This window comes from Triturus cristatus, chromosome 7 (genome assembly GCF_964204655.1).
Source record: "Triturus cristatus chromosome 7, aTriCri1.1, whole genome shotgun sequence".
In the NCBI taxonomy this organism is placed as follows: Eukaryota; Metazoa; Chordata; class Amphibia; order Caudata; family Salamandridae; genus Triturus; species Triturus cristatus.
This window is the reverse complement of record NC_140590.1, coordinates 1,682,935,035-1,682,958,410: the sequence shown is the minus strand read 5'-3', so window position 1 is coordinate 1,682,958,410 and position 23,376 is coordinate 1,682,935,035. Positions and strand designations below refer to the sequence as shown.

General features: G+C 48.9%; 1 protein-coding gene and 1 non-coding gene across 4 annotated transcripts in view; both read left to right on the top strand.

Annotated features, from left to right (window-relative positions):
- NCAPD2 (non-SMC condensin I complex subunit D2) overlaps window positions 1–23,376 on the top strand; it is an 89,007-nt gene that overhangs the window by 17,849 nt on the left and 47,782 nt on the right. For all 3 annotated transcript variants that reach the window (XM_085619822.1, XM_085619824.1, XM_085619823.1), the window contains 9 exons: window positions 3,273–3,396; window positions 4,082–4,229; window positions 5,781–5,978; window positions 9,522–9,656; window positions 10,115–10,202; window positions 10,300–10,483; window positions 10,560–10,678; window positions 11,523–11,774; window positions 12,498–12,672. In XM_085619822.1, coding sequence (XP_085475948.1) covers window positions 3,273–3,396; window positions 4,082–4,229; window positions 5,781–5,978; window positions 9,522–9,656; window positions 10,115–10,202; window positions 10,300–10,483; window positions 10,560–10,678; window positions 11,523–11,774; window positions 12,498–12,672 — 1,423 coding nt within the window. The remainder of the gene's footprint in view (window positions 1–3,272; window positions 3,397–4,081; window positions 4,230–5,780; window positions 5,979–9,521; window positions 9,657–10,114; window positions 10,203–10,299; window positions 10,484–10,559; window positions 10,679–11,522; window positions 11,775–12,497; window positions 12,673–23,376) is intronic.
- On the top strand, window positions 3,471–3,772 carry LOC146812714 (small nucleolar RNA U85). The gene has a single exon (XR_014967132.1). It is a non-coding gene; the product is annotated as a small nucleolar RNA U85 (small nucleolar RNA).

Below are 23,376 nucleotides of genomic sequence, written 5' to 3'. Positions count from 1 at the left end.
ACATCAGCTTCAAGGCCAGTCCCGACCCGGGCTTCCTGGCTGCAGCTCTCCCCTCAACTGACAGGCGCGATGCTTGCGGGCTACGCCGAGGAGTCCCGACACCTTGCCAGACCTCACGGCGCTCTTAAGCCACCACCGGGGATTCTCAGGAAACCCCACAACTCGGAGCTGCGGCGGTGAGGATACTGGGTAGAGTTCAGTGGCAGGGGGGCGGAAATTAAGGGTGCAAGGCTCTCAGTCGAACAGATGAGTAGGCCTGCCAGTCTGTGGAGTATTGGGCACGACCCCTTCCCTTATATCCAGGGAAGGTGGACAGTCGCTAGGGCCGCTGGGGGGTCGAATTCCCAGGCAACACCCAGGATGAGGGCAAAGCAGTCCCAGACGGCGATTCTTCCCCCTGGTTCTACTTCAGGGTTTCTGACTATGCTGAGGGCTCCACCGATGACGCTCAGAATCAGTGGCTGTGTACAGGGACCGGTCAGAAGGTTGAGGGTGGTGTCAACTGATAGGTGAAGTCGCGCAGACCCTAGGACCTGTCCAATCCCTATCTAGCGCAGCCACCTCTCCACTCAGGTGCCTTACTCCTGACTACCTCACAGCCCAACTAAATCCTAAAATGGCCGCCCCGCTCCCACCTCTATTTCCTGGGGCCTGACTGGCCAGAGTGGCCCAGAAGCTTCCGGAACCTCTCATGGCAGTCTATGGCCCAGGTGCTGAGGTGACAGTTGGGAACCACCATTTTGTGACACTAACCTCCCTCTTCTAGTTTCCTCATCAAAGCACCTTGCGCCTCCCCCTCAGATAGTAAGAAGAGGGCGCCCAGAGCCTCTACACCAGCACCCAAAAAGTAGTTAGTGGACAGAAAAAATGAGAAGGAAAAGGGGGAAAGAATACAATGAGGAGGGAACTGCCAAAGGGTTGACAGGTCTAACACACACACACACACACAAACCTGTCTTTATATTAGTGGCACATCATTAGCCAAGACTGTAGAAAAATTAATCCAGGATACCCATGTGTTCTTGTGCTTAGTTGGACAGCCGCAGACTCTACAATTGTTCCACTTGTACATATCTATCTGTCCCTCTCAGAAATTTGTGGTGTATTCTTACTGAAGTGATATAACCTTTCACATTTAAGCAGCCCTGACCAATCATCATCTGCCTATGATAGCAATGTGTCCTCTCCTTCCCTGAAATGCTGTTTGTGGTGTGAGTATAATTGGTACCATGAGTACCCAAGCCAGTAGCGCCTGAAAGTTAATCCAGTATTTTTTCATTACTTCTCGGACATCAGTCATCACTGCATGGTAAATACTTTTCACCACTGGTTCAATGATGACCTTTGCTTCCAGATGGTTGGATACAAGAAGTATTTAATTTCGGGCTATATACACAGAGCCACACCTCAATTGTAAGAATCTAAAAATTGCTCAAGCATTGCACTTGGGGGAGAATTATTATTTTAACAAGGAGGACTCTCCTAAATGGTACTCAGCATATCCGTTTCTTTTTGAAGTTTGGTTAGTAGCTGTTGGGTTGAACTCCTGGCATTAAACTTGTTTACAAGTAATATTCATATCCATTGTTTGAACAGACAGTGTTGTATTTTGATCTCTTGGAGATTTGGGTGCAGTGTGTCAAATTGGCGACCACGTCTGATGGAAGTTACAGTAACATTGTCTGTGTACCAGGAAACTGTCTTCTGTGGCACCCTCCTACTGGAATCTCTCGATCAGGCCACCTTTCCAAATTCACACTGCAAGGCGGTCTATAGTAAGTGCGTACAATAGGACAGGTAGTGGTCATCCCTGACGGCGCCCATTACACTGGGGAAAGGGTCCTAACCTGGGCCCACTGCTGTGTATAGGAAACGTACAGTTTATAAACTTGGGGCCAAACTTCAAGTTCTCCATGACCTGCTAAAGGGTTGTCCGTTTACGGAGTTAAATACTTTTTTCTGTTGACGAGCACGTTTTCAAATTCTTAATACTAGCTAGCGATCTGTACCCACCTGAGACAGTTTATCATGCCTCTGCCAGGCATGAAACGTTTCTGGACCCTGTGGACTAGTGTGTGGCTAACACCCTGGCCAGCCGTAAAACTAGTAACTCTGCTAGCTAATTTGGCCCCGTGTTAGAGACTGGGCACATGAGGTACATAGTTCGGGATATTTTCCAAGTTTTAGAATGACTTGAGAAAATGAAACCACAAAGATTGTACGAATCTTGCATAATTGTATGGTATCATTATGCATTCAAAGCAAAGGTTGCAAAAGAGGTGATGCCTGTTAAACTCTACTGGTAGCCCGTTGGGGCCTGCAGTCTCGCTCATCTGAGAAGCTTCCAGTTCCTCTCGATCTGTAGTGGCAAATAAGGAATTAAGTCAGTAGGAGAAGGCCTGCTGGGGGAAAGCGTTTGTGGCACTGCCACCCATTTTGTGTCTGCACCACGGTTTTTGTTATGTCACAATTCACGAACCAATATAAAAGCTTCCCACATTTATTGCCCATGTTATATAGCCGCTCTTGTCAATCAACCTCAAATAGGTAGTTTTTTTAGGTCTCCACCTAGAGAACCTTTATGCTCCGGTCGTATAATGAGCTCTTCCAGGGCTATTCCATCTGCCTCTTGTGCGCTCCTTGGCTACTAAAAAGCACCTAGCACGCATACTTATTGTATGCTTCTCTCTAATTCATAGTAGGAGTTAGTTTCCGCTCTGACAAAGTCCGATATTGCCTTCTAGTAACCAACAAGCATTCATGCACCAGACGCCTGACCGCTGCATCACGTGGTCCTGCATCGATCAGGGAGGTCAGAATATTAAGACTTTGCTGGGCGATTGTAGGCTCAGTGTGCTGTTGGCATCTTCCCCGGCCTCACCCGTGAAGCAGTCTGTATAAATTGTCGCTTTTCAGTACTTTCCACTTTACTACTTCTATGCGCTCTCATTCTTATGCACAACCTTTAATTCCTCTTCTCTTTCGTTATCTTTAGTGTTTTGTTTTCAGTAGTTGTCAACATTCTAATTGCAACTTTTTCATCTAATTTTTATTTGCTCTTTTTCATCCGCTTTTCATTTGCTCTCTTGCTCTGTATATTTTCCTGTTTGGTGTCTATTGCAAATTTTTTTTTTTTTGTTCTCAATGTTAATCTTACTGTTTTTCCCCTGGATACCTTTTTCCTGTTTATAGCTTCCTTCGTTATACTTTCTTCTCTACACATCTGTCCCCCTCCCTGTATATTTCTTTTCATTCTTGTTTCTCTTGTCCAGGTGCCAGCTTGAAGATTATTCAACTACTGCAGCATTTTGAGCACTTGGCTCCAATCTTCGTTCAGGCTGTTAGCCTTTGGGCAACAGACTTTGGAATGAAGACAATTGTTGGGGAGGTAATGAGGTAAGACGAACCAGGGTGAAAATGGGTTTCTCCACAGTGTTGGGATCTATATTGCTAGCATTTATTCACCACTTGCCAAATGATGAATTCGAGGCTAATGTGACTCCACTGGCTAGGTCCTGTTCTTTGACCTCAAACATGGTCCGTAATCTTGGTGGGCGATGCTGAGCTGTGCTCGCTCACTGTAAGGCCGGTCCAACAGCAAACTTTGCAATATCCACCTTACTTTTCACAAGTCCTTAAGGTACAGGAACTTGGGAACCAAGGCAGGGTCTTTGCAAACAAGGTACACACAGGTCCAAAAATTGAGGGCGCAGAGCAGTGGCCTGTGTTAGCCAGTATGGTGTGATCACAAATCTTTGGTAATCTGATGGCAATTAGCATCTTTTTTCTTGTGGTTAAACATTCTCCCGTTAGGTGCCTACTCTCGTTTGAGTCCCTCCGCTCTTTATGTGTAATGATGTCTGTCTTCCTGATTGGCATCTTTGTTTCAAAATGTATTCGTGACTTTCACGTTTAGTAATGGAAGATAAAAGGTTTGTGTTGACATGGTAAATATTTGGGTGGGGGGGCACAGGACATCACTTGAAGGCTGTTTTTTCTGAACTTTGGTCCTCTTTCTTAGTGACTTAAAGTGTTCTGTACCGATCTTTTCCACTGATCACCTCTACCTTTCTTACTACAGAGAGATTGGACAGAAGAGCCCTCAGGAACTGACTCGGGAGACATCCGGGGTGAAAGCCTATGCCTCCTTCCTGACTGAACTTGGCGAGCAAATACCAGCCATCATGATTCCCAGCATCAGTGTCTTGTTAGACCACCTGGATGGGGAGGTAGGTTTTGTAGTTGGGGAGTGGAAGTGGCTAATACGAAGAGGCAAGAAGCGAGGTCTGGTGATGAAAGGTTTTCCTTGATGCTGAAGCATATGTGACCGAAGTTTTTAGGGAACCATTGTTGAGAGCAAAAGATGTTGGAAAGCTTACCGATTTCGCAAGATTCTCTAACTTTTGTAAAATGGCAGCCTGGAGAAGCCTCCTTACATGCTTTCCTGGAACGTTGGGTTGTCTCTGCAAAGCATTCTTTTCTGTCAGTAGCATTTTGCTTACATATCTGGCAGCTTCTTTGTTCTGGATAAGTAGGTTGCAAGAATATTTAGGCGCAAGACGACCAATATCTAAACCCTTTCTGGGTACAGTTTCTGTAAATTGAAGGCCATGAATTTGACTCTTTAAGTCAAGCTTAAGGTTTCCATAGTCTCAAATAAAGTCCTCTCATGTGTTTAAACTGCAAACCTTTCTGTACGAAACCATGTGTAATTATTATTAAATGTGAGCAAGTTAGGACAGTCTATTTGGAACATTAAGTGATTAATTCTGCGGTACTTCTCCCTACCACAGTGCTTATACTACTTTTATAGCTTCTTTAACCTCTACATTACTTTTTCGGCATTAGATTAGATATGTAGAATAATATCATTGCCTCTGCAGGCCTGTGGATGTGATGCCCATTGCTCTGCTCAGTTGGGAGAGAAAAGAGACCACTTTGTTCGAAGATCCTTCATGAAATTCTTAGAGTGGGCTAGGCTTGGAATTGATGATTGATCAGCAGAATAGTTGCTGGTGTAGGTGGCTAATTTAGGTGAGCGCTGGTCAATAAGCAGCCGCTGCCACCAGTCACTACTTTAGGTCAAGGGGTGATCAGTGTGAGGCAAGATTGATGTGTGGTATTGACAATGAGTGACCTAGCATGGTCTTGGTTAGGTCCTTGTTGGCCTATGCGCTTTAATGCACATGGTTGGACTTTGTGGAATTGTAGTAAATTTCTTACCTGGACTAGCCTTACGATGGTGTATAGCGAAGTAGACACAGCTTCGTAAATGTAGCGAAACACTTGGAGGTTCAAAGTATTCAGATCAGGTCTAATGTGAGCACCACTGATTTACAGCAAGTATTAAAGCGCTTCCATCTGTGCACATGTCGCTTTATATACATGTGAGGGACGATCTCTTAGCACTTACAACCTACTAGTATCTATTTCTGGGCTGTGTGGAGCAGAAACTGCAACCATATTAGGAAATGCAACATCTGCAATTTTTTTTTTTTTTTGTACTCCATCCAAGGATAGAGCATCTCTAGGTCTAAAGATATTTTATATTCGACTGCTGGTGTTGATATCACTGTTCTGTAAGCATCCATGTAATGAGCCTTATGAGGTGACTGAAAGACGAGTAGAACCTGGATGAAGCTTGTTATAGCGACGGGTAAACTGTTATCGGGCTCCTGCTGTATTTCTGGGCTTGTCACAATTCGAAAGAGGCTGGGGTGGGGGCGGAGCAAGCCTGCCTCTACTACCTATCCCACATGTGCCTGTTTTACTCTTTGCAGAGTTATATGATGCGCAACGCTGTCCTGTCGGTAATGGCTGAAATGGTTATCCGAGTACTAAGTGGTGATCAGATGGATGAAGCAGCCAGGCGAACCCGTGACCAGTTTTTAGACTCGCTGCAGGATCACATGCACGACGTCCACGCCTTTGTACGCAGCAAGGTGCTGCAGATTCTTGCTCGTGTTGTGCAGGAGAAGGTTGGTATATCTAAAAGGCTCATGGGACTGAGCATTGATCACTGTCTCCCTGTGAGAAAGTGCCATCTTTCTTGCATGGTATACCCCCACTTTTTGCTAAATTGCTGAATGTACTTCGATTGAGTGTACCCTGGGTTCCTGCCAATCAGGTGCCCAGGGCCTATGTTCCTTCCTTAAACCACACAAACTCCAAATTGGCAAACCCTAGCCACATGTCAACCCCTAGTAAATGGTACCCTAGGTACCCAGGGCCTTGTGTCCAGGGAAGGCCTCTAAGGGCTGCAGCACTCATTGTGCCACCCTCAGAGGCCCTGTACCCTTACACACACACTGCCCTTGCAGGCTGTGTCTGGGTACAGGACAAAACAAAGTCGACATGGCACACATCACTGTGTACCATGCCCATCACCTACACTGCCAAAGCCTATGTCAGCCACCCCTCTAGCTGGGTGCATTACGCCTATGGTGTGGGCGCAGGAGCCCTGGGCCCCTACAGTACCCAGGTCCATTCCTGGGCACTGTAAGTGCAGTGCTGTCATTTAAGAGTACATGGTGCTGAGAGCTTGTCAAACACGAGCTCCACAACACCATATTGGCAACACTGAAGCCTGGGAAGTTTGGTATCAAACTTCTCAGCACATAGAACCCACACTGATGCCAGTGTAGGAGTTAATGTACTAAGCACCCCAGAGGGCATCTTAGAGATGCCCCCTTACAGCTAACTTCTAATCCACGTCTGCTCTGAGGCTGCCCAGGCTGCCACACAGCAGACACGTTGCTGGACCCCTGGGTGGGAGAGCCCCTGCTCTCCCGGGCCTGCAACAATGCACATCCTGGGTGAGGTGAGAAATCTCCTCCCCCAGGATGAGCAAAGGGAAGCTTCAAAGGCAGGCCGCCATTTGGAGTTTTCCCAGGCCACTGCAACCCCCCACTCTGGCGGGAAGCTTGGCCGGAAACCCCATACAAGGACAGGGGATGTGCCAGCCTGCCCACCCCACCCCTCAGGTGGGGGAGGCGAGGTGAAGCACATCTCCGGGCTCTCGCCATCTTGAAGATGGGAGGCCCTACCCTATCAGGATTAGGCTACTGCCCCCCTCCCACAGGAGAGAGGCAGGATAGGGGGTGTACCCACCCCAGGACAAGGACCCATTGGTCCCTGGCCTTCACCTACCTGTAACGCCCCTAAATCTAGTATTTAGGGGCACCCTGAACCTTCCTTCCTCAGATTCCAGATAGAAAACTACAAGAAGAACAAGGACCTGCCCTGCAACTGCTAAAAAGAGAAGACACCAACTGCTTTGGCCCCAGCCCTACCGGCCTGTCGACTCTCGAACCTGCACCAGCGCAGCATCTCTCGTGGCCAGCAACCTCACCAACCCCGGAGGACCTGGCTACCTTTTGGCTCTAAGCCCCTGGGACTCCCATGAGTAGAGGCTCTACTCAAGAAACCTATTTTTAACCCCTGGCAGCAGCCCGGAACCGCGGACCCAACACACTCTGCACCAGCCAAGCCTGGCCAGTGCCGGAGTGGACCAAGACCCTGAGGACGACCCCACGGCGACTGTGACCCCGAGTCTGGCACCCAAGGACCCCCCTCGACATCCCGGAGGAAGCCTGCAGCCTCAGAACCGAGTGCCACCCCAACCGCGATCAACCAGAGGGTAAGATTCCCGACGTCAAAAGGCACCCCTGCACCCGGCGCCCTGCGGCCCCCTGTGCCCAATCCCGGGGTACCCACCTGACCTACAACTACCCAACTTACCTCTCGAAGTGGTGGTGGCACCTGAAACCTCCTCGTCCCCGAGCCTGCAGCCTTTTTCCAAACCGGAACATTCCCATTGATTTCCATTGAGCGCCCGAAGGCTCAAAAGCACCCTGCACCCAGCCGCCAGAGTGGCCCTGGCAGTGCGCTCTCTACACTAATCTACTTCCCCACTTGCCCTGAGTAAGTGACCAGGAGCCCAGCTCCCACAGCCGCGTGGCTTGCCAGACAGCAGCCACCAACCAAGGCCCCCCTATCCCTCATAGGATAACATTGGGCCTAACTCTCTCTGCACCCGGCCGTCCTGAAACCGCTGAGGGTGAACCAACTGTACCTACCTGACACTGGGGGACCCCTGAGTCCATGCCCGGAATTTCAACTCTGCCAGTCGAGTACTTACCCTTAAACCGCTAACTTCATTTTCCTCCTAGGGTAACATTGACTGGCTTTTTCTTCAAAAATCTTCTAAGTGTGAACTTTTCAAAACTGCAAATATTCACCAAAAATCAGCCAAGTGACAAAAACGAATTTACTCACCTGCTCCTAGGCGAACTCCCAGTGCTGGATCTTGGTGCCCAGCCCTGACCCTGAAAAGTGTTCAACTATACTTACCTCTAACTCATTTTTCTCCCATAGGAAACCATTGTCTGCTTTTCTGTGAAATTTCTTCTGTCTATTTTTGCAAATTTGAAATATTCTTTTAAAATCGTACCATTTCTGCAAACGAAATTACTTACCTGTTTTTGATAAGGACCCCAGGCCTGGGTCTAGGTACCCAGTCCTGGATTACTAAAGTAACAATAAAGTACTCTACCTGCAATTTGAATTTCTTGCCATAGAGATCCATTGAATGTTTTCTTTGAAATATTTTCTAAGTGCTAACTTTTGAAATAGCTAAATATTATTTAAAAATCATTACAGTTATTAAGTCGACTTTCATCACTTGATTCTGAATACTGACCCAAGGCTGGATCTAGGAGCCAGACCTGGAATTCCAAAAGTAATCTGAAAAGTAATTTATTACAAATAACCTGAATTTACCATTGAGCTCAATGCATTGTTATGTTTAGGAAATAGGATTGTTTATTGCAACCAACTGTGACTGTTTACACAAATTTATTGCTTAAGACAAAAGTATTTATATTCAACCTCTCATTCTGAGAAAGTATATTTTTACCCCCTTTGTGGTTCTAAAAATAAAACAAGCATATATTTTATATATATAAACCATTGGCCTAGAGTTCAGTTAATGAGTGTGTGAAACCATTTGCTGACTGAGTGTGTACAATAAATGCTTTACACTGTCCTCTGGTACTGCCTTACTGCTCGACCAAGCTACCACTTTTGAGAGTAAGGTCATACCTAACTTTGACCTCTATCAGCCTCTGGGGGACTGTGGACTCTGTACACCCTGTACCTATTAGGGAACAGTATATACAGAGCCACTTTCTCACACTCCCTAGATCCAGCGGGAGATTTGGACTTCTAATTTGTTTTGTTTGTTTTTAAACATTTTTCATTGCATTTATTTTTTAATGAAGCTAGTTTGTGGAATATTATAATATTGGCATGGTGCTCGTGAATAGAGCTCCAGTTCCTCCTTTCTTCAGACCGGTTGCATATTTTTGTTTTGTTTAACCCTTTCTCACCCCCCCACAAAAAAAAATCTGGTTACTATCTCTCCTGAGGTGTGCTTTCTCAGGCCACTGCCCTTCCACTGTTGCTGGCCTGCCTTATATTGCATTGCTCCCTATCCTCAAGCTTACTCTTTCCCTTTCCAGGCCCTTCCTCTCTCACGATTTCATGACGTCGTAACTCTAACGGTTGGCCGGCTCTTTGACAAATCTGTGAATGTTAGTAAGAATGCAATCCAGCTCCTTGCCACTTTCCTGGCCAACAATCCCTTCACCTGCAAGGTAAGATCAGAGCATCGGCTAAAACACACATGGTGAGCATTTACACAACTTCAGTACTACAGTCAAATAGAGCTGGGGTGGTACACTACATAGCCCACCCTTGTTGCCGTGTGATTCAATAACACAGCAGCAATTGAGTGAATTTGAAGCACTGCAGCACATCCATTTTGTGTTGTTGGGTGCATGGCCTCTGATCTTTTTGAGTTAAATTATGCTTGTTTTTTGGCACTCCCATTTTCTAATTGCATTCAATAAAAATTGCACGCACTCTTATGAATATTCCAAAATGGTTCCATGTGTTGATGGTACTTGGTTGAGCGTCAGATTCCTTGGTAACCTCTCCAAAGAGTACATCATGCATGTCTCAGTTCTTCACTGTCGCAATGTGTTAGCCATTGCAACCTCTGTAGGTAGTGTGTGTGTGTTCTGCTCAGTTTACATTCCTACTTTGTTTGCAGCTCAGTAGTGCAGACCTGAAGGAGCCATTGGAGAAAGAAACACTGAAACTGAGGGAGCTGAGAGAGAAAGTGAGAGCTGCAGCCCCCGGTGAATTTTTAACTTTAGCTCAGCAAACCTCAATATGGTCTTTTATTAGTAGCTGAGGTCTTCAACTTATTTAAGATATGTTTTCTCCCCTTTGCAGTTGTGGTGATTACTCCTGAGGAAGAATGGGAGGCAATGTTTCCAGAAGTGTGCTCCAGCCTGCAGGCTGTCCTACAGGGGCCACCACAAGAGGAGGAGGAGCAGGTTGACCGCATTGGTGAGGACGAGACCGCTGAGCAGGTCGCTGAGCGGATCTTAAGTCTTCTGAAGAAGACCAATTATAAGTAAGTGCCAGCCACTCAAAAATAAATTATGCTAATTTGATGGAACCCAGGGTAAAAACTCAGTTTCCTTCCTTAGGCATGCCATTGCGCTTGTGCAGGAAGCCACTGAGCACTTCAAAGACAGTGCTGCCTTCTCAGGAAAGGATGGACCTGAAGATCAGTGCATCCTTGAAATATTACGTAAACTTTTTACAGGTAAATGACTATCTACCTGGTTGAGAATGTCCTGTACTGTCACTCCACTCTCGCTACCTTCACTCACAAGCCTATCCTTTGTAACTAAGATTCACAATACACCTTTTGTAATTTATAATATTTCTTAGTTTAGGTAAAATGTCTAAAGTGCAATATCACAATATTGTGCAGATTGATCCCCCTGCAATTTACATATTGACTCTGCCAGTCCCAACTGCCTTGTTTTCCTTCACCAGTAGCAAGGAGTGGTGGGGCAAAGCGAGGTTGAAAAGATAACAACTGCTCTCGTTGGCGTGGTGCGAGGATGGAGCAGGGAAGGGTTGGTGGCTCCTTCCTGGAGTAGTGAGCATCTAATGTTCAAGGTGCCACTAGTTGCAAGTACTTGGTGTTCTCAGGCGTTAATTGTGTGTCCTAAATTACTTTCCCATCTTGTTCCAAAGATATGTGCCCAGACACTACTGTGAAAAGTTGATCCCTAGAAATTTTAATCCATGTGCACTCACAGTATATTGGGTGTCTTGAAAATCTGCTGTGTTGAAGGTTAATGTCAAACCCATTCACTAGGAGTCCTGCCCAACCCTGCTCCCCCGCCTTTCCCACAAGCATGGAGTCCTTTTTGGATTCTCAAATAGCAAACCATTTTAAATGGTTTTGATAACTTCCGTTTAGCAATAATCAAAGCTTGTGCTTGATTCAGGCACTTGCCCTGGAAACAGGAAAATAACATGTTCTGAACTTATTCCTGAATTGTTTCAAACCCACAGTAAAGTTCTTGCTCTCTTAATCACTTTCTTGCCTGTTCTTGACTTGCGTTATTTGGTCTTTTGATCTTGCTCCTCGGCAGGACAGTGGGGTATTGGTGAGGCTGCTGCAGGTGAGCCAGAACAGTCTGAAAAGCTGGATACGACTGAGAAGGAGCCTGATGTCTGTCATTCTCCCAAGGAGCAAAGCACTACTGCTCCTGCAGTAGAACAGTCTGATTTAGTGAAGCAAGAAATGTTAGTTCAGTACCTCAAGGACGCTTACAGCTTTGCCCTCAAAATTGAAGAGGCTATCAATGTAATCAGCAAAATGATGTATGAAACAGCTGTGTCAGGTAGGACTCTTATTTTTGCTTTTCTGTTTTGGGGTTTGGGGAGGGAAATGCAGGTGCAAGCATATTGTGGGTTCAGTTCTATTCCCTACACAGCTTGGTCTTGGGTCAGAAACTAACTTGTGCCTCAGCAACGTGCAGAGTTCATTAGTGTGCATTGTGGAATGGGGTGGGGGGGGGGGGGGGGGGGGGGGGTTATAGGTGCTAATCTTGTGTGAAGATTATAGTATTCCGACTGCTTGTTATAGAAAACTGCAAGATGCCTTCTAAGTGTCCCTTCATCTTGAAAGAGTATGAATTTGTTTCTTTCTGTGATTGGAACCACAAAGTTATGCTGATTGGCTATTAAGTGAAAGGATCTTCGCCCCATTCATCCATAAGAAATTGCATGTTTCTTACGGTAGGTGGCATATATTGTCCTCAGTTAATCCACATGCCATGTGATTCCCCTCATGAATTTATTGTATTGGAATGTCCTCCATTGAATGTTGGACGCACACCCCTAGGCACCAAGTCAAAGGACACTTTGAAAATGCTCAATGAGATGGATACAATGTAATTCCTCTACTTACTCTTTTGCTACCTCTATTTTAGTGACTCTCGGTCAACCGCTCCACACGTGAAAATCCTTCTGTTTTTGTTTTCTCGAAGTACCCTGTGTGTATTGCTTTTCCATAATCTCCTTCCCTAACAATTGTATGATCTGTCACCTCTCTTCCCTTATAGTGGTGCAGGAAGTGATTGACTTCTTTGTGACAGTCTCCCAGTTTGGAGTGGCGCAGGCTCTGCTTGGCGTCCGCAGAATGCTGCCTTTGGTGTGGTCAAAAGATCCAGGAGTTAAGGAGGCAGTGCTGGGTGCCTATCGCAGACTATATCTAAGCCCCAGCGGTGAGTCTGAGAGGTATGGTGACATCAGACATACTTGATTATTGGGCGGGCCAGGTCAGATGTTGGGAGTTTTCAACTCTCAGCAACTTTACAAAGGGTTTACTAAATGCCAAAATGTAACTCCTGCCTTACACATAACAAAGCTGTCTGCTTATTCGCACTCAACATATCTGTACACATGACACCCCATCCTCACCATCTTGCATTTGTACACCACTGGGACACCCATGCTTGCAAAACCCAAACAACTCATTCCTTCCACAGCGAATCGTAAATACGCTATTATTCCTGTTAATTAACACGCACTCTGAAGCCATGCATGCACCAGACCTAGCAGATGTCACCTCTTACCTTTATGCCAATTTGTCAGAAGCCTAGCTCCCTTACTCTGAGGGCCTCCTCTGTGATCAGGGCCTCCCCTGCCGCCCAGACTCCACTGCAACCTGCTCCAGTTTTCTCCTCTGTCTACCTAGCATCTTCTACCCCATAGGTCCTCCACCTAATTACCATATTCCAAACCAGCTACTACAACTTCAAACTGCCAGGCAGCACAACAAACGGGACTGTGCAGTAGGTCTCTTGTTCCTAAAATCATGAAGATCAAGCAGCAAGCCCATTTACCCACTTCCAAAAAAGTTTCCCCTTTGAACAACATCTGTGTATTTGGTTCAGTCGAGGAATTAGGATTGGCACCGAACACAACCACCTCCTTTTTGATATTCTACATCCTGTAGTGGACAATTAAAACTACTCAAGCAGTAGTTTTTCTCTTTCAACTTTTTGCAGAGTTTTATATTGAGCGAACTTGACCCGAATCCAATCGGGTATCAGAGCGCTTTACTTAGCACCAGTTACATTACATGAGGACTGTTAGACCTGTCAGCCCTTTGGGTGGTCCCTCCTCATCATTATTTATTTTGTCCCACTTTTGCCTCAAACCCTGTTTGAATTTTTCCTTTTTGGGAACCACCAGACTTTTTCGTGTTGCTGCAGATTCAGGGAGCCATTTTAGCTACCCCTGAAACTTCTGTCTGAGGGCCTGGAGCACAAAATGGTGGCCCCCTGTGACATCACCAGCATCCACTGGAACCTACCAGCACCTTCCAGAACATTCCAGAACCCTGTGACCGTTGGAGGCGGTTTAGAATGTTGGGAAGCTAAGACAGAGTTGGCAGTTGGAGCTGAGAGTTGGCACCTGACTGGTGAAGAGTGAGCAGCACAAACTTGAAGGAGGAAGGAGTGAAGCAGCAGGGGTGGAAACTTGTGCCTGGAGTGGGGTCCATAAACCCACCCTTGATACTAGTCCCTACTGACGGAGCCCAGCCTAGAGCCCTGTGTGGGAAGAAGTCAGAAAAACCATCTTAAGGACCTGGACAGCAGGAACAGGCCTTAGAAACCAAGAACAGTAAGATCCTGACCTGGATACTGGTTTCCCTGGAGCCGGACGTCGAGTAGCCTGGAGACCTGGAGCCTGAGGTGGAGAAGCGGCGCTGACTGGAGAAGCAGACGTCGTACCCAGAGCCGCCAGAGATCGTGAGAGGGCGCCGACGGAGGACGTGAGGTGTACCAGAGGTCGAGGAGGAAGTCAACCAAGGTCGAGTGAGCGGTGTCCACGGGGGAGTGAAGTCCGCCCTCCGGAGTCGCCGGAGACCGAGGTGAAGTGTACCGGAGGTCGGGAGTGAGGATCGCACTCCGGAGTCGCCGGAACCTGAGAGAATCGTGCCGGAGGTCGGGAGTGGAGGTCGCACTCCGGAGTCGCCGGAAACCTGAGGAAAGGAGCACCGGAGGTCGGGAGTGAGGATCGCACTTCGGAGCCGCCGGAAGTCGACATCGAGGCAAGGCCGGCCGACGTCATCGAATCCGAGGTCGCCATCGGACCGGAGCCGCCCGAAGTCGACATCGAGTAAAGACTGCCCGACGCCATCGAATCGGAGGTCGAGATCGAACCAAGGCCGCTGACATCGAGACCGAAGCCGCCTGCCGGCGTCGTCAGGAACTGACATTGTGCCGAGGCCGCCGACGTCGAACCGGATCCGCCTCACGGCGTCGACACGACTCCAGCGGCGTCGGAACATCAGAAAAAGGGCAGTAAGTGGAGTAGAGGGCGCCTAAGGCCCTGTGGAGACCTGAGAGACTGCTCTAAGGGGCTAGGGAGGTGCTGGAACCAACCTGACTGTGCCAGGGGTGAACTGGGACTAATCTAGAGAAGTTGTGTGGAGAGAGAGAGCCAGGTCTCTGGTATTCCCCCCTTGACCTACCTCAGTTTAGGCCTCAGCCTTGTCCAAACCAGGGAGTAGACACCCCCAAGCCTTCCACATCCCCACAAGCTGTGCCTGGGCCAAATCAGCCCTTCGGAATCAAAAGTGATCTGATTCCAGGAGTGTCACTGTCAGCTTTTAAGTATTTATTAGGGGCATTGTATTTATTGTATTTAACCTATTTATTGTTCCACTGTATTTATTGGTCCACAGTATTTATTGATGCACAATATTTATTGGTTACAGTATTTATTGCCTCAGAATATTTAATTGCCTGTATGTATTGCACTTTTATTTATGCCTTCAGTATTTATGATCACCCCTATTGATTGAATCATTAAGCCAGTATTTATTTGTCCTGCACTTTCTAAAAAGTTTGTATATTGTGATTGTTATTTATTTTCTCCAATCAGCAACTAAGGGAAAAAGCAGATAAAGAAAGATATTTTCATAATTTTTACGGTGTAGAGTCGTTTTTGGAACGGATGCACGCATGGTTATTGTTTGGGTATGTTGTATGCTTAGCACGAAGCCTGATTCCTGACCACTCGAGCCAAGCTACCACAGTGTGTCCGGAAGACCACCACCACCCCTTCTAGTGTGGGAGTGATTTTCCAACAATGACACACATTCATATTTTGTTGGGTACGGGGAGATTAAGTGATTTGGCCAGAATCGCAGGATGTTCAGCGTCATTACCGAGACTCGAACCCAGTTCCTGAGGTCGAGCGCCCTAGCCGTTAGGCCAACTCCTCTCACCAGTGACTTCACCATCAACTTAAAACTGGAATTGCAGTGCACAATGGTGTATACATATCCTGCAGGAATCTTCTTGGAGAAGCCAATCTTAACTAGTACATCCCAATCATCAGTGGAATCCAGTTCAGGATGATAACTCTGCAAAACAATTGAGCACTGCTCAAATCCCACCCATCATATATTCTAAGGAGAAATGCCAGGCCGTTACCTTCTTCTAAAAGAACATTGACAGAATGAGAGGATGCTGACCACTTAAAGCCCTAGCCACATGCCCAATATGTCTACCTCTGGACCATCTAAACTAACTGACGCATGTTACTTCAGTAATATCCCTTAAAATCATCCTAACATCAGTGCAACCTTCCCGTGGCATCCTCTAACTCCTTTTAGATTTGCCAAAGGTATCTATTCAGTACAGAATACTTTACCATCGCCCTACATCGAAAAAGCATCCCTCATGCTGGAGTGTTTAAGTTTTGCAGGATTGAATCTTTCTGGATTCACTATGCTGTGCATTATTCCGCGGTCTAGTGGTTGTGTCCGGAATCGGTGTTTTTTTTCTTTTCTTTTTTTTTTTTCTTTTTTTGTGGTCTAGGTGGGCGTCGACATCCCACCATTTGGTGTCCTCCCGTGACGTCAGCGTGCTTACTCCAGAAGCTCCCACCTTTGGACGCCATCTTCAGATTCTTTTTTCTGCCGTTGGGTCTGGATCGTCACCAAGGAGTTCCAGAGTTTTTAGAAAAGAGGAGAAGAAATCAAGCAGAAAACCACCAAAGTTGGAGTTTTGATCTCGCAACCAGAAACACAGAGCCGGGACTACGAAGGAGAGGAAGATAAAGAACTTCGACTGAGAATGCGCTCACATGGGGCCCCCTGAGCGCAGGAATGGACAAAACCCCATTCAAATTTTGCCGTAACTGCCACCACACATGCGCGCAAAAGGACCAGCACCCGGTCTGCAACCTCTGCCTGCCAATCGACCACGAAAACAAGCATTGCAACGCCTGCTCGGCATTCACCCCCAAGACCCTCCGTGAGGTAAAGACTGAGGAGAGCGAACTACGCCATGCAAGGCCATGGACAACCTGTCGCTCCGGGACTTGGGCCTGTCCAGCGGAGAAGAGGACAACATCGAACTTTAGCCTCTGCCAAACCTCTGGGGACTGTGGACTCTGTACACACTGTACCTATTTGGGAACAGTATATACAGAGCCACTTTCTCACACCTCCAGAGGAAACGTTTTTGAATAACGGATGAGCAGATACACCATCCCTTCGAAGCCCTCGACGGTTGTAGAAGTCAAGAAGGAGTTTGCCCCCACCGAAAACTCCAGAACCAGCAGAGCAGCAGGACGAAGGGGGAGGAAAATAGAGAGGAATGCAGCAATTCACAGGCGCATTGCGAACTCCAATGCCCTAATAAACAGACATGCGAATCAACACTGGAAATAGGTCGGACAGCTGCTCAAACATCTCCCAGAACAATACCAGCAGAGGGCAACACACCTGGTGGAGAAGGGCAAGAACATGGCCAACACCTGCCTAAAATCGTCCCTGGATGCGGCAGACACATCCAGCAGGCTTAAGATGATTGGAGTGACAGAGGAGGCATGCCTGGATAAGGTTTCAGGTTTCAAACCGGAGGTCCAGAACAATATTCTGAACACAGCCTTTAATGGGGATCAACCGTTTGGCACACCAGTGGACGAGAAGCGGACACAGCTCAAAAAGGATAACTGTCAGGTCCATGGGAGCACTACAGTTCAGAAGGGTGAGAAGGGGCACCCCCTCAAGGAGACCGAACGGCAGAGGAGGAAACCAGCTTGGAACGTCGCACCAGTCCTTCCAGCAAAGTCGTCAGGGTAACAACCAGGCACAGCAAAGTCAGCAACAGCAAAACTGGCAGTACCAACCTAGGGGCCAGTCCTTTCGGGAGCGACCAAACGGATGTGGACAAACGAGAAGAGGTGGGCAGCAGCAGCCCACCTCAAAGTGACTCCGCTGTATCTAAAGTTCCCACCCACACATCTCTACAGGGGCGGCACAACAAAAGACTCAAAACAATTAGACACACACAAAGGAGAAAACAGTGACCATGTAACACCGGTATGAGGCAGAGTAAGACACTTCCAGGAGTGGAAGAAAATAACAGACAAATGGATACTGAACATCATACAGTTCAGATACTGTATAGAACTGGGGAAAAAGCCGCCAAACAGGAGGCCAACCAACAAAACGCGCATAGCAAAAGAGCTCGCGCCCCTCCTGCAGGAAGCACAAGAACTCCTCCACAAGGAGGCAATAGAAACAGTGCCGTTCAAGGAAAGAAACAAGGGAGTGTATTCCAACTACTTCCTCGTACCAAAAGTGGACGAAACGTTAAGACCCATACTGGACCTACGGTTCCTAAACCAATACATAAAAACTCAAATTCAAAATGACGTCCCTACAAGAAGTTATACCACAAACAAGTGACTGGGATTTTATGTCCACTATAGACCTCAAGGATGCCTACCTACACATTCCCATGAACCGAAAACACAAACCTCTACTGAGATTTGCCATCAACAAAGCGCACTCCCAGTTCACGGCTCTAGCCTTTGGACTAAAATCCGCACCAAGGGTCTTCACAAAATGCCTAGCTGCGGTAGTGGCGCACTTAAGACAGGGAATTCATGTATATCCCTACCTAGACGACTGGTTGGTAAAGGCGAATTCCTACAACCAACGCAAACTACATGCTCAGCGAGTCACGCACACGCTGACAGGACTAGGGTGTTCGATACACTGGGGGAGGTCCTCGATAGAACCAGAACAGGTGAAGATCTTCTTGGGCGCACAGATCGACACCATTCAGGGAAGGGTGTTTCCCAGCGAGAAGAGAACCTTCGCAGTGCTGAAGGAGACGCGTCAATACCAGAAGGATCAACATCAGACTGTGAGGACAATGAGCAAACTCATGGGGATGATGGCGTCCTGCATTCACCTAGTCTCCAATATCCGACTCCACATGAGACCATTCCAGGAATGGCTAGAGCAGCAATGGTCACAGGCAACAGGGAGTTGGGAGGATCTATTGGTTATAATGCATGCAGTGCAAGAAGAGATGACCTGGTGGAACAAAGAACATAACAAAGGGGAAACCATTTACACCACCAACTCAAACAGTGACCATCACAACAGACTCATCCCAAATGGGATGGGGAGCACACATGAATCAGGTCCAAGTGAGGGGTTTGTGGACACAAACTGATGCGATGAGACACATCAACTACCTGGAAATTAAGACCGTGTTCCTTGCCGTAAAAGCCTTCAGAGACAACTGTACGGGCAGAGAGTGTTGATGCAAACCGACAACACCACAACCATGTTCTACATCAACAAGCAAGGAGGTACACAATCTGTGGCGCTATCCTGCCTAGCGCAGGAGATTTGGATGTGGGCCATCCCACTACAAATAGACCTCCTGGTGATCAATCTACCAGGTAAGGAAAATGTGGAAGCAGACAGACATCAGCATCCCACGAGTGGGAGCTCAATACACAGGAAACGCAAAAGCTATTCAAGAAGTGGGAGACCCCACAAATAGATCTGTTTGCAACACACCAAAATGCAAAATGCCAAGACTTCGCATCCAGACAGCCAGGGCAGCAATCCCAAGGAAATGCCCTATGGATAAGCTGGCCGAAGACATTTGCCTACGCTTTTCCCCTGATACCACTGATACACAAGGTGCTCAGCAAATGCAGAACAAGCAACATGACACTGATACTGGTAGCACCACAGGGGGCCAGGCAGTCCTGGTTCTCACATAGTGGAGATGGCACAGGGTCCACCACACAAGTTCCCATAAAGAAGAGACCTGCTCTCAATGCAAAACTGAAAAGTGCTCCACCCAGAACCAGAGAGCCTCAGCCTAGCAGCTTGGCTCCTGAAGTCTTAGAGTTCACACACCTAAAACTCCCAGAGAGCACGCTGGCGGTGCTGCGGGAGGCAAGAAGACCTACCACATGGAAGGGTTATGTAGCAAAATGGAAAGGTTCACCCAATGGTGCTTCAAGGAAAAGCTATGTGAGAAAGTGGCTCTGTATATACTGTTCTGTAGTAGGGGATCTCTGTGTATAGTCATAATCTAGTGAATAGTCCCGCCCATGTGCGTGGAATCCGGAGCAATAAAAAATAATCTCTAAAAGGTGACAAATCATGCAGACCTGCATACACCTTTAAGAGAGAATTTAATTTAAAGACAGATAATGCAGCCTATACCCACAGGCTACACTGTCCAGTACTTCAACTAGAATTCCACCAACATCCACAAACAGCACTGCCTGTCTAGTTTTTCTCCACATAGGAAAAAACCCTGCCTCTACCAGCAAAAGCCTCTGGAAAGATAGAGAGGAAGGAGTGGACAGACAAGCCCCATAGGCTGCCATTATGTGGCTTAGAACAGGATACTGTGCCTTTAAAAGAACTTTCCAGATTTCCAGAACTTTTCCCCAGTATCACAGAATGCCCAGCAGGTCCCATTTACTTTCAGTTCTTTTTTCCGGCTCCTGCTAGCAGGACCCTGGAGCATTGAGCTCTCCCCTTTTCAAGGGTTTAATTGAGATTTTGGCAATTGTTGTCACTTTTTCTTGTGTTTAGTAGCTGGTACTGTCAACATGCCTGGCTTGTTCGACAAGTGCCCGGAATGTGGTCGAAAGAAGGCTAAAACTGATCCACACGAGGTGTGCATAGGTTGCCTTCCCCAGTCCCACGTGCCTGAAAGCTGTACCATCTGCCACTCGTTCTCAGCCAGGACCCTGAGGGACAGAATGAAAATCAGGCTTCAGGTTCTGGAGGAGCGAAGACTGAAGGCACCAGGTGGGTCTAGAAGGGCTGATTTGGCCCATACTGAGGCCTCTGGGGGGCTCCCCAGGGGCAGGAAGACCAGTAAGCGCTCCCACTCCCCGTCGAGGGCGTCGACGTCGAGGAGTATGACCACCGTCTGTTCGCCGTCCCCCCGGGGCTCTGGGGAGAAGCGCAGTCGACGATCGCCATCGAGGGACCTGAATAGGCCGCCGTCGACTATATCGGCATCGGCGACGACGCCGTCGTCTCCTCCGTCCAGCAGTCGTCGTCGAGATGGGACCCGGCGTCGGCATTCGCCGGCGAGGGATCGCAGCTCGCCATCGATGAAGAGGAGAAGGAGATCGTCGTCGAGACGCTTGAGGTCGCCGCCGAGGCAAAGGTCGACGCCGAGGCGGAGAGTCACCGGGATCGGTGTACTCGGTGGTGTATACGCCTCCTCGGATGCCTCCGTCGCCGCCTCCGCCAACACCTCCACCTCCGTCACCGCCACCTCCGCCACCTCGGCCGCGGACGCTGCCTCCGCCGCCCCAGCCTCTGTCGCTGCCACGCACCCCTGTGGGACCGCCGCCGGTTCCCCCGCGGTCGGTTTCCCTTCCACGGTACCCGACTCCGCCGCAGGGGACCCCGAAGCCATGACGCCCACGGTTGCCTGGACCAGCGAGACCGGCGGACAGGCCGAAGCCGAAGAGGTCGCGCTCCCGCTCTCACAGGAGGAGAAGATCACGGAGCCGTGGATGGTCCTCGTCGGACTCAAGACGACGCCGTATAGGTCCAGGTCGCGCACGCGCTCCTCGGACAGAGACCTTTCCCCGACGAGGGTGTCTCCGGTGGACGACTTGGTCTCGTTCCAAGAGGTGCTGTTGCGAGGGGCTGCAAAGTTGGGTATCACGGTGACGGTTCCAACACCCACGACGTCCGTGATATTCGAGACGCTTCATAAAAAAACGCCTGTCTCGCCACCTACTGCCTCTTGTACCAGGACTGGTGGAACCCGCCTTGGAGCTGTTCCTCACTCCCGCGACGACGAAGGCCGCTCCTTCCAGGCTCATGAAAAAGTATAGGGCCCCGGAGTCGGATCCGTCATTTTTGAGAGTGGACCCGAAGCCGGATTCGGTGATCGTGACGGCGGCAAGAAAACAACATGCGACCACCCCGTCCTCCACGGTTCCACCCGACAAAGAAAGCCGCTGGCTGGATTCTGCGGGCAGGAAGGTGTGTGGTACCGCCGCCACCACCATGAAGGCGGCGAGTGCAGGGGCTTTGTTGGGCCGTTACGACAGGGCCCTGTGGGAGTCCCTGCAGCAATATGCAGGCCTCCTGCCACGGGACAAGAAGGAGGACTTCTTGGAGATGGTGCGCGAAGGTATGCTGGTGTCGAACCAAACGATCAGCGCAGCGGCGGACGTATCTTTATTGGCCGCCCACGCCTACTGTCATGGCGTCCACCAGCGGCGCCATTCGTGGTTGCGCCTGACATCCCTCAAGCCAGAGGCGCAGCAAAGAGTGGCCAATCTGCCCTTCTGGGGGGAAACCCTGTTCGGGAAGCATGCGGACGATGAGATGGCCCGCATGAAGGCTGAGGCGGAAACCCTGACGGCCGTCGGGTTGGAGAAGGCCGAGAAAAAGAAGCGCCCGTTCCAGAGGAGGTTCGGGTCTTCGGGCAGAGGGCGTGGGCAGGGCTCGGGACAGCAGCAGCCACAACAGAAGCAGTTCCGCAAGCCCTTCCAGAAGCGCCAGAGGGGTAGAGGAGGCCAGCAGGCTACTACCACAACCAAGGGCCCGGCCGGGTCTCGGCCCTGAGCGGTTACTTCCCCCTCAACCGTTACCCACTCCAGTGGGGGGAAGCATTCAATTTTTTCCGACAGAGTGGAGAAAAATTACTCAGGACAAGTGGGTGCTGAATATTGTTTGCAATGGATACAGTCTTCGGTTTATCAGCCCGCCTCCAGCGATTCCGCCGGTCAGCTCTCGATTCCAGCTGAGAGAGCTCCAGGCGGAGGCAGACATCTTGTTGAGCAAGAAGGCGGTAGAAGAGGTACCTCTGTCTCAAAGGGGAAGAGGTCTGTACTCTCGGTTCTTCCTCGTTCGCAAGAAGGACAAGAACGTGTTCAGGCCCATTCTGGATTTGCGACAGGCAAACAAATGGATTCGCAGAGAAGTTTCGCATGCTATCGTTGCACCAGATTTACCCTCAGCTGCAACGGGGAGACTGGCTCTGTGCCATCGATCTACAGGATGCGTACTTCCATGTGCCCATAGCACAGGAAGTTCCTGCGATTCCAAGTCGGCGCCAATCACTATCAATACACCGTACTGCCATTCGGGCTAAAGTCTGCGCCCAGGACCTTTTCGAAGTGCATGGCGGTGGTAGCGGCACACCTGCGGAGGAACAAGGTGTTTGTCTACCCGTATCTGGACGATTGGCTGATGAAGGCATCATCCTTCGCGGAAGCTCAAGAACACTTCCGATGGACGTGCGAGCTCTTGCACAAGCTGGGGTTACACGTCAACATGTCCAAATCGGTTACGACTCCGGTCCAGCTTCGCTGCTGGGATCGATGGCCTCCTGTATCTTCCTCACGTCTCACGCTCGGCTACACATGAGACCACTGCAGGAGTGTTTGGAGGATCAGTGGGATCAGAGGACAGGCTCCTGGGACGACAAGATACGATTGTCGCTGCATGCTCTTCAGTCTCTGAAGTGGTGGTGTTCGGCGGAAAACCTCCTCAAGGGGGTTCCCTTCCACAAGGACATTCCCACGACGAGTGTCGTGACGGATGCGTCTCTCCAGGGCTGGGGAGCGCATTCCGGGGACTTGCAGATTCAAGGAAAGTGGTCTGCGTTGGAA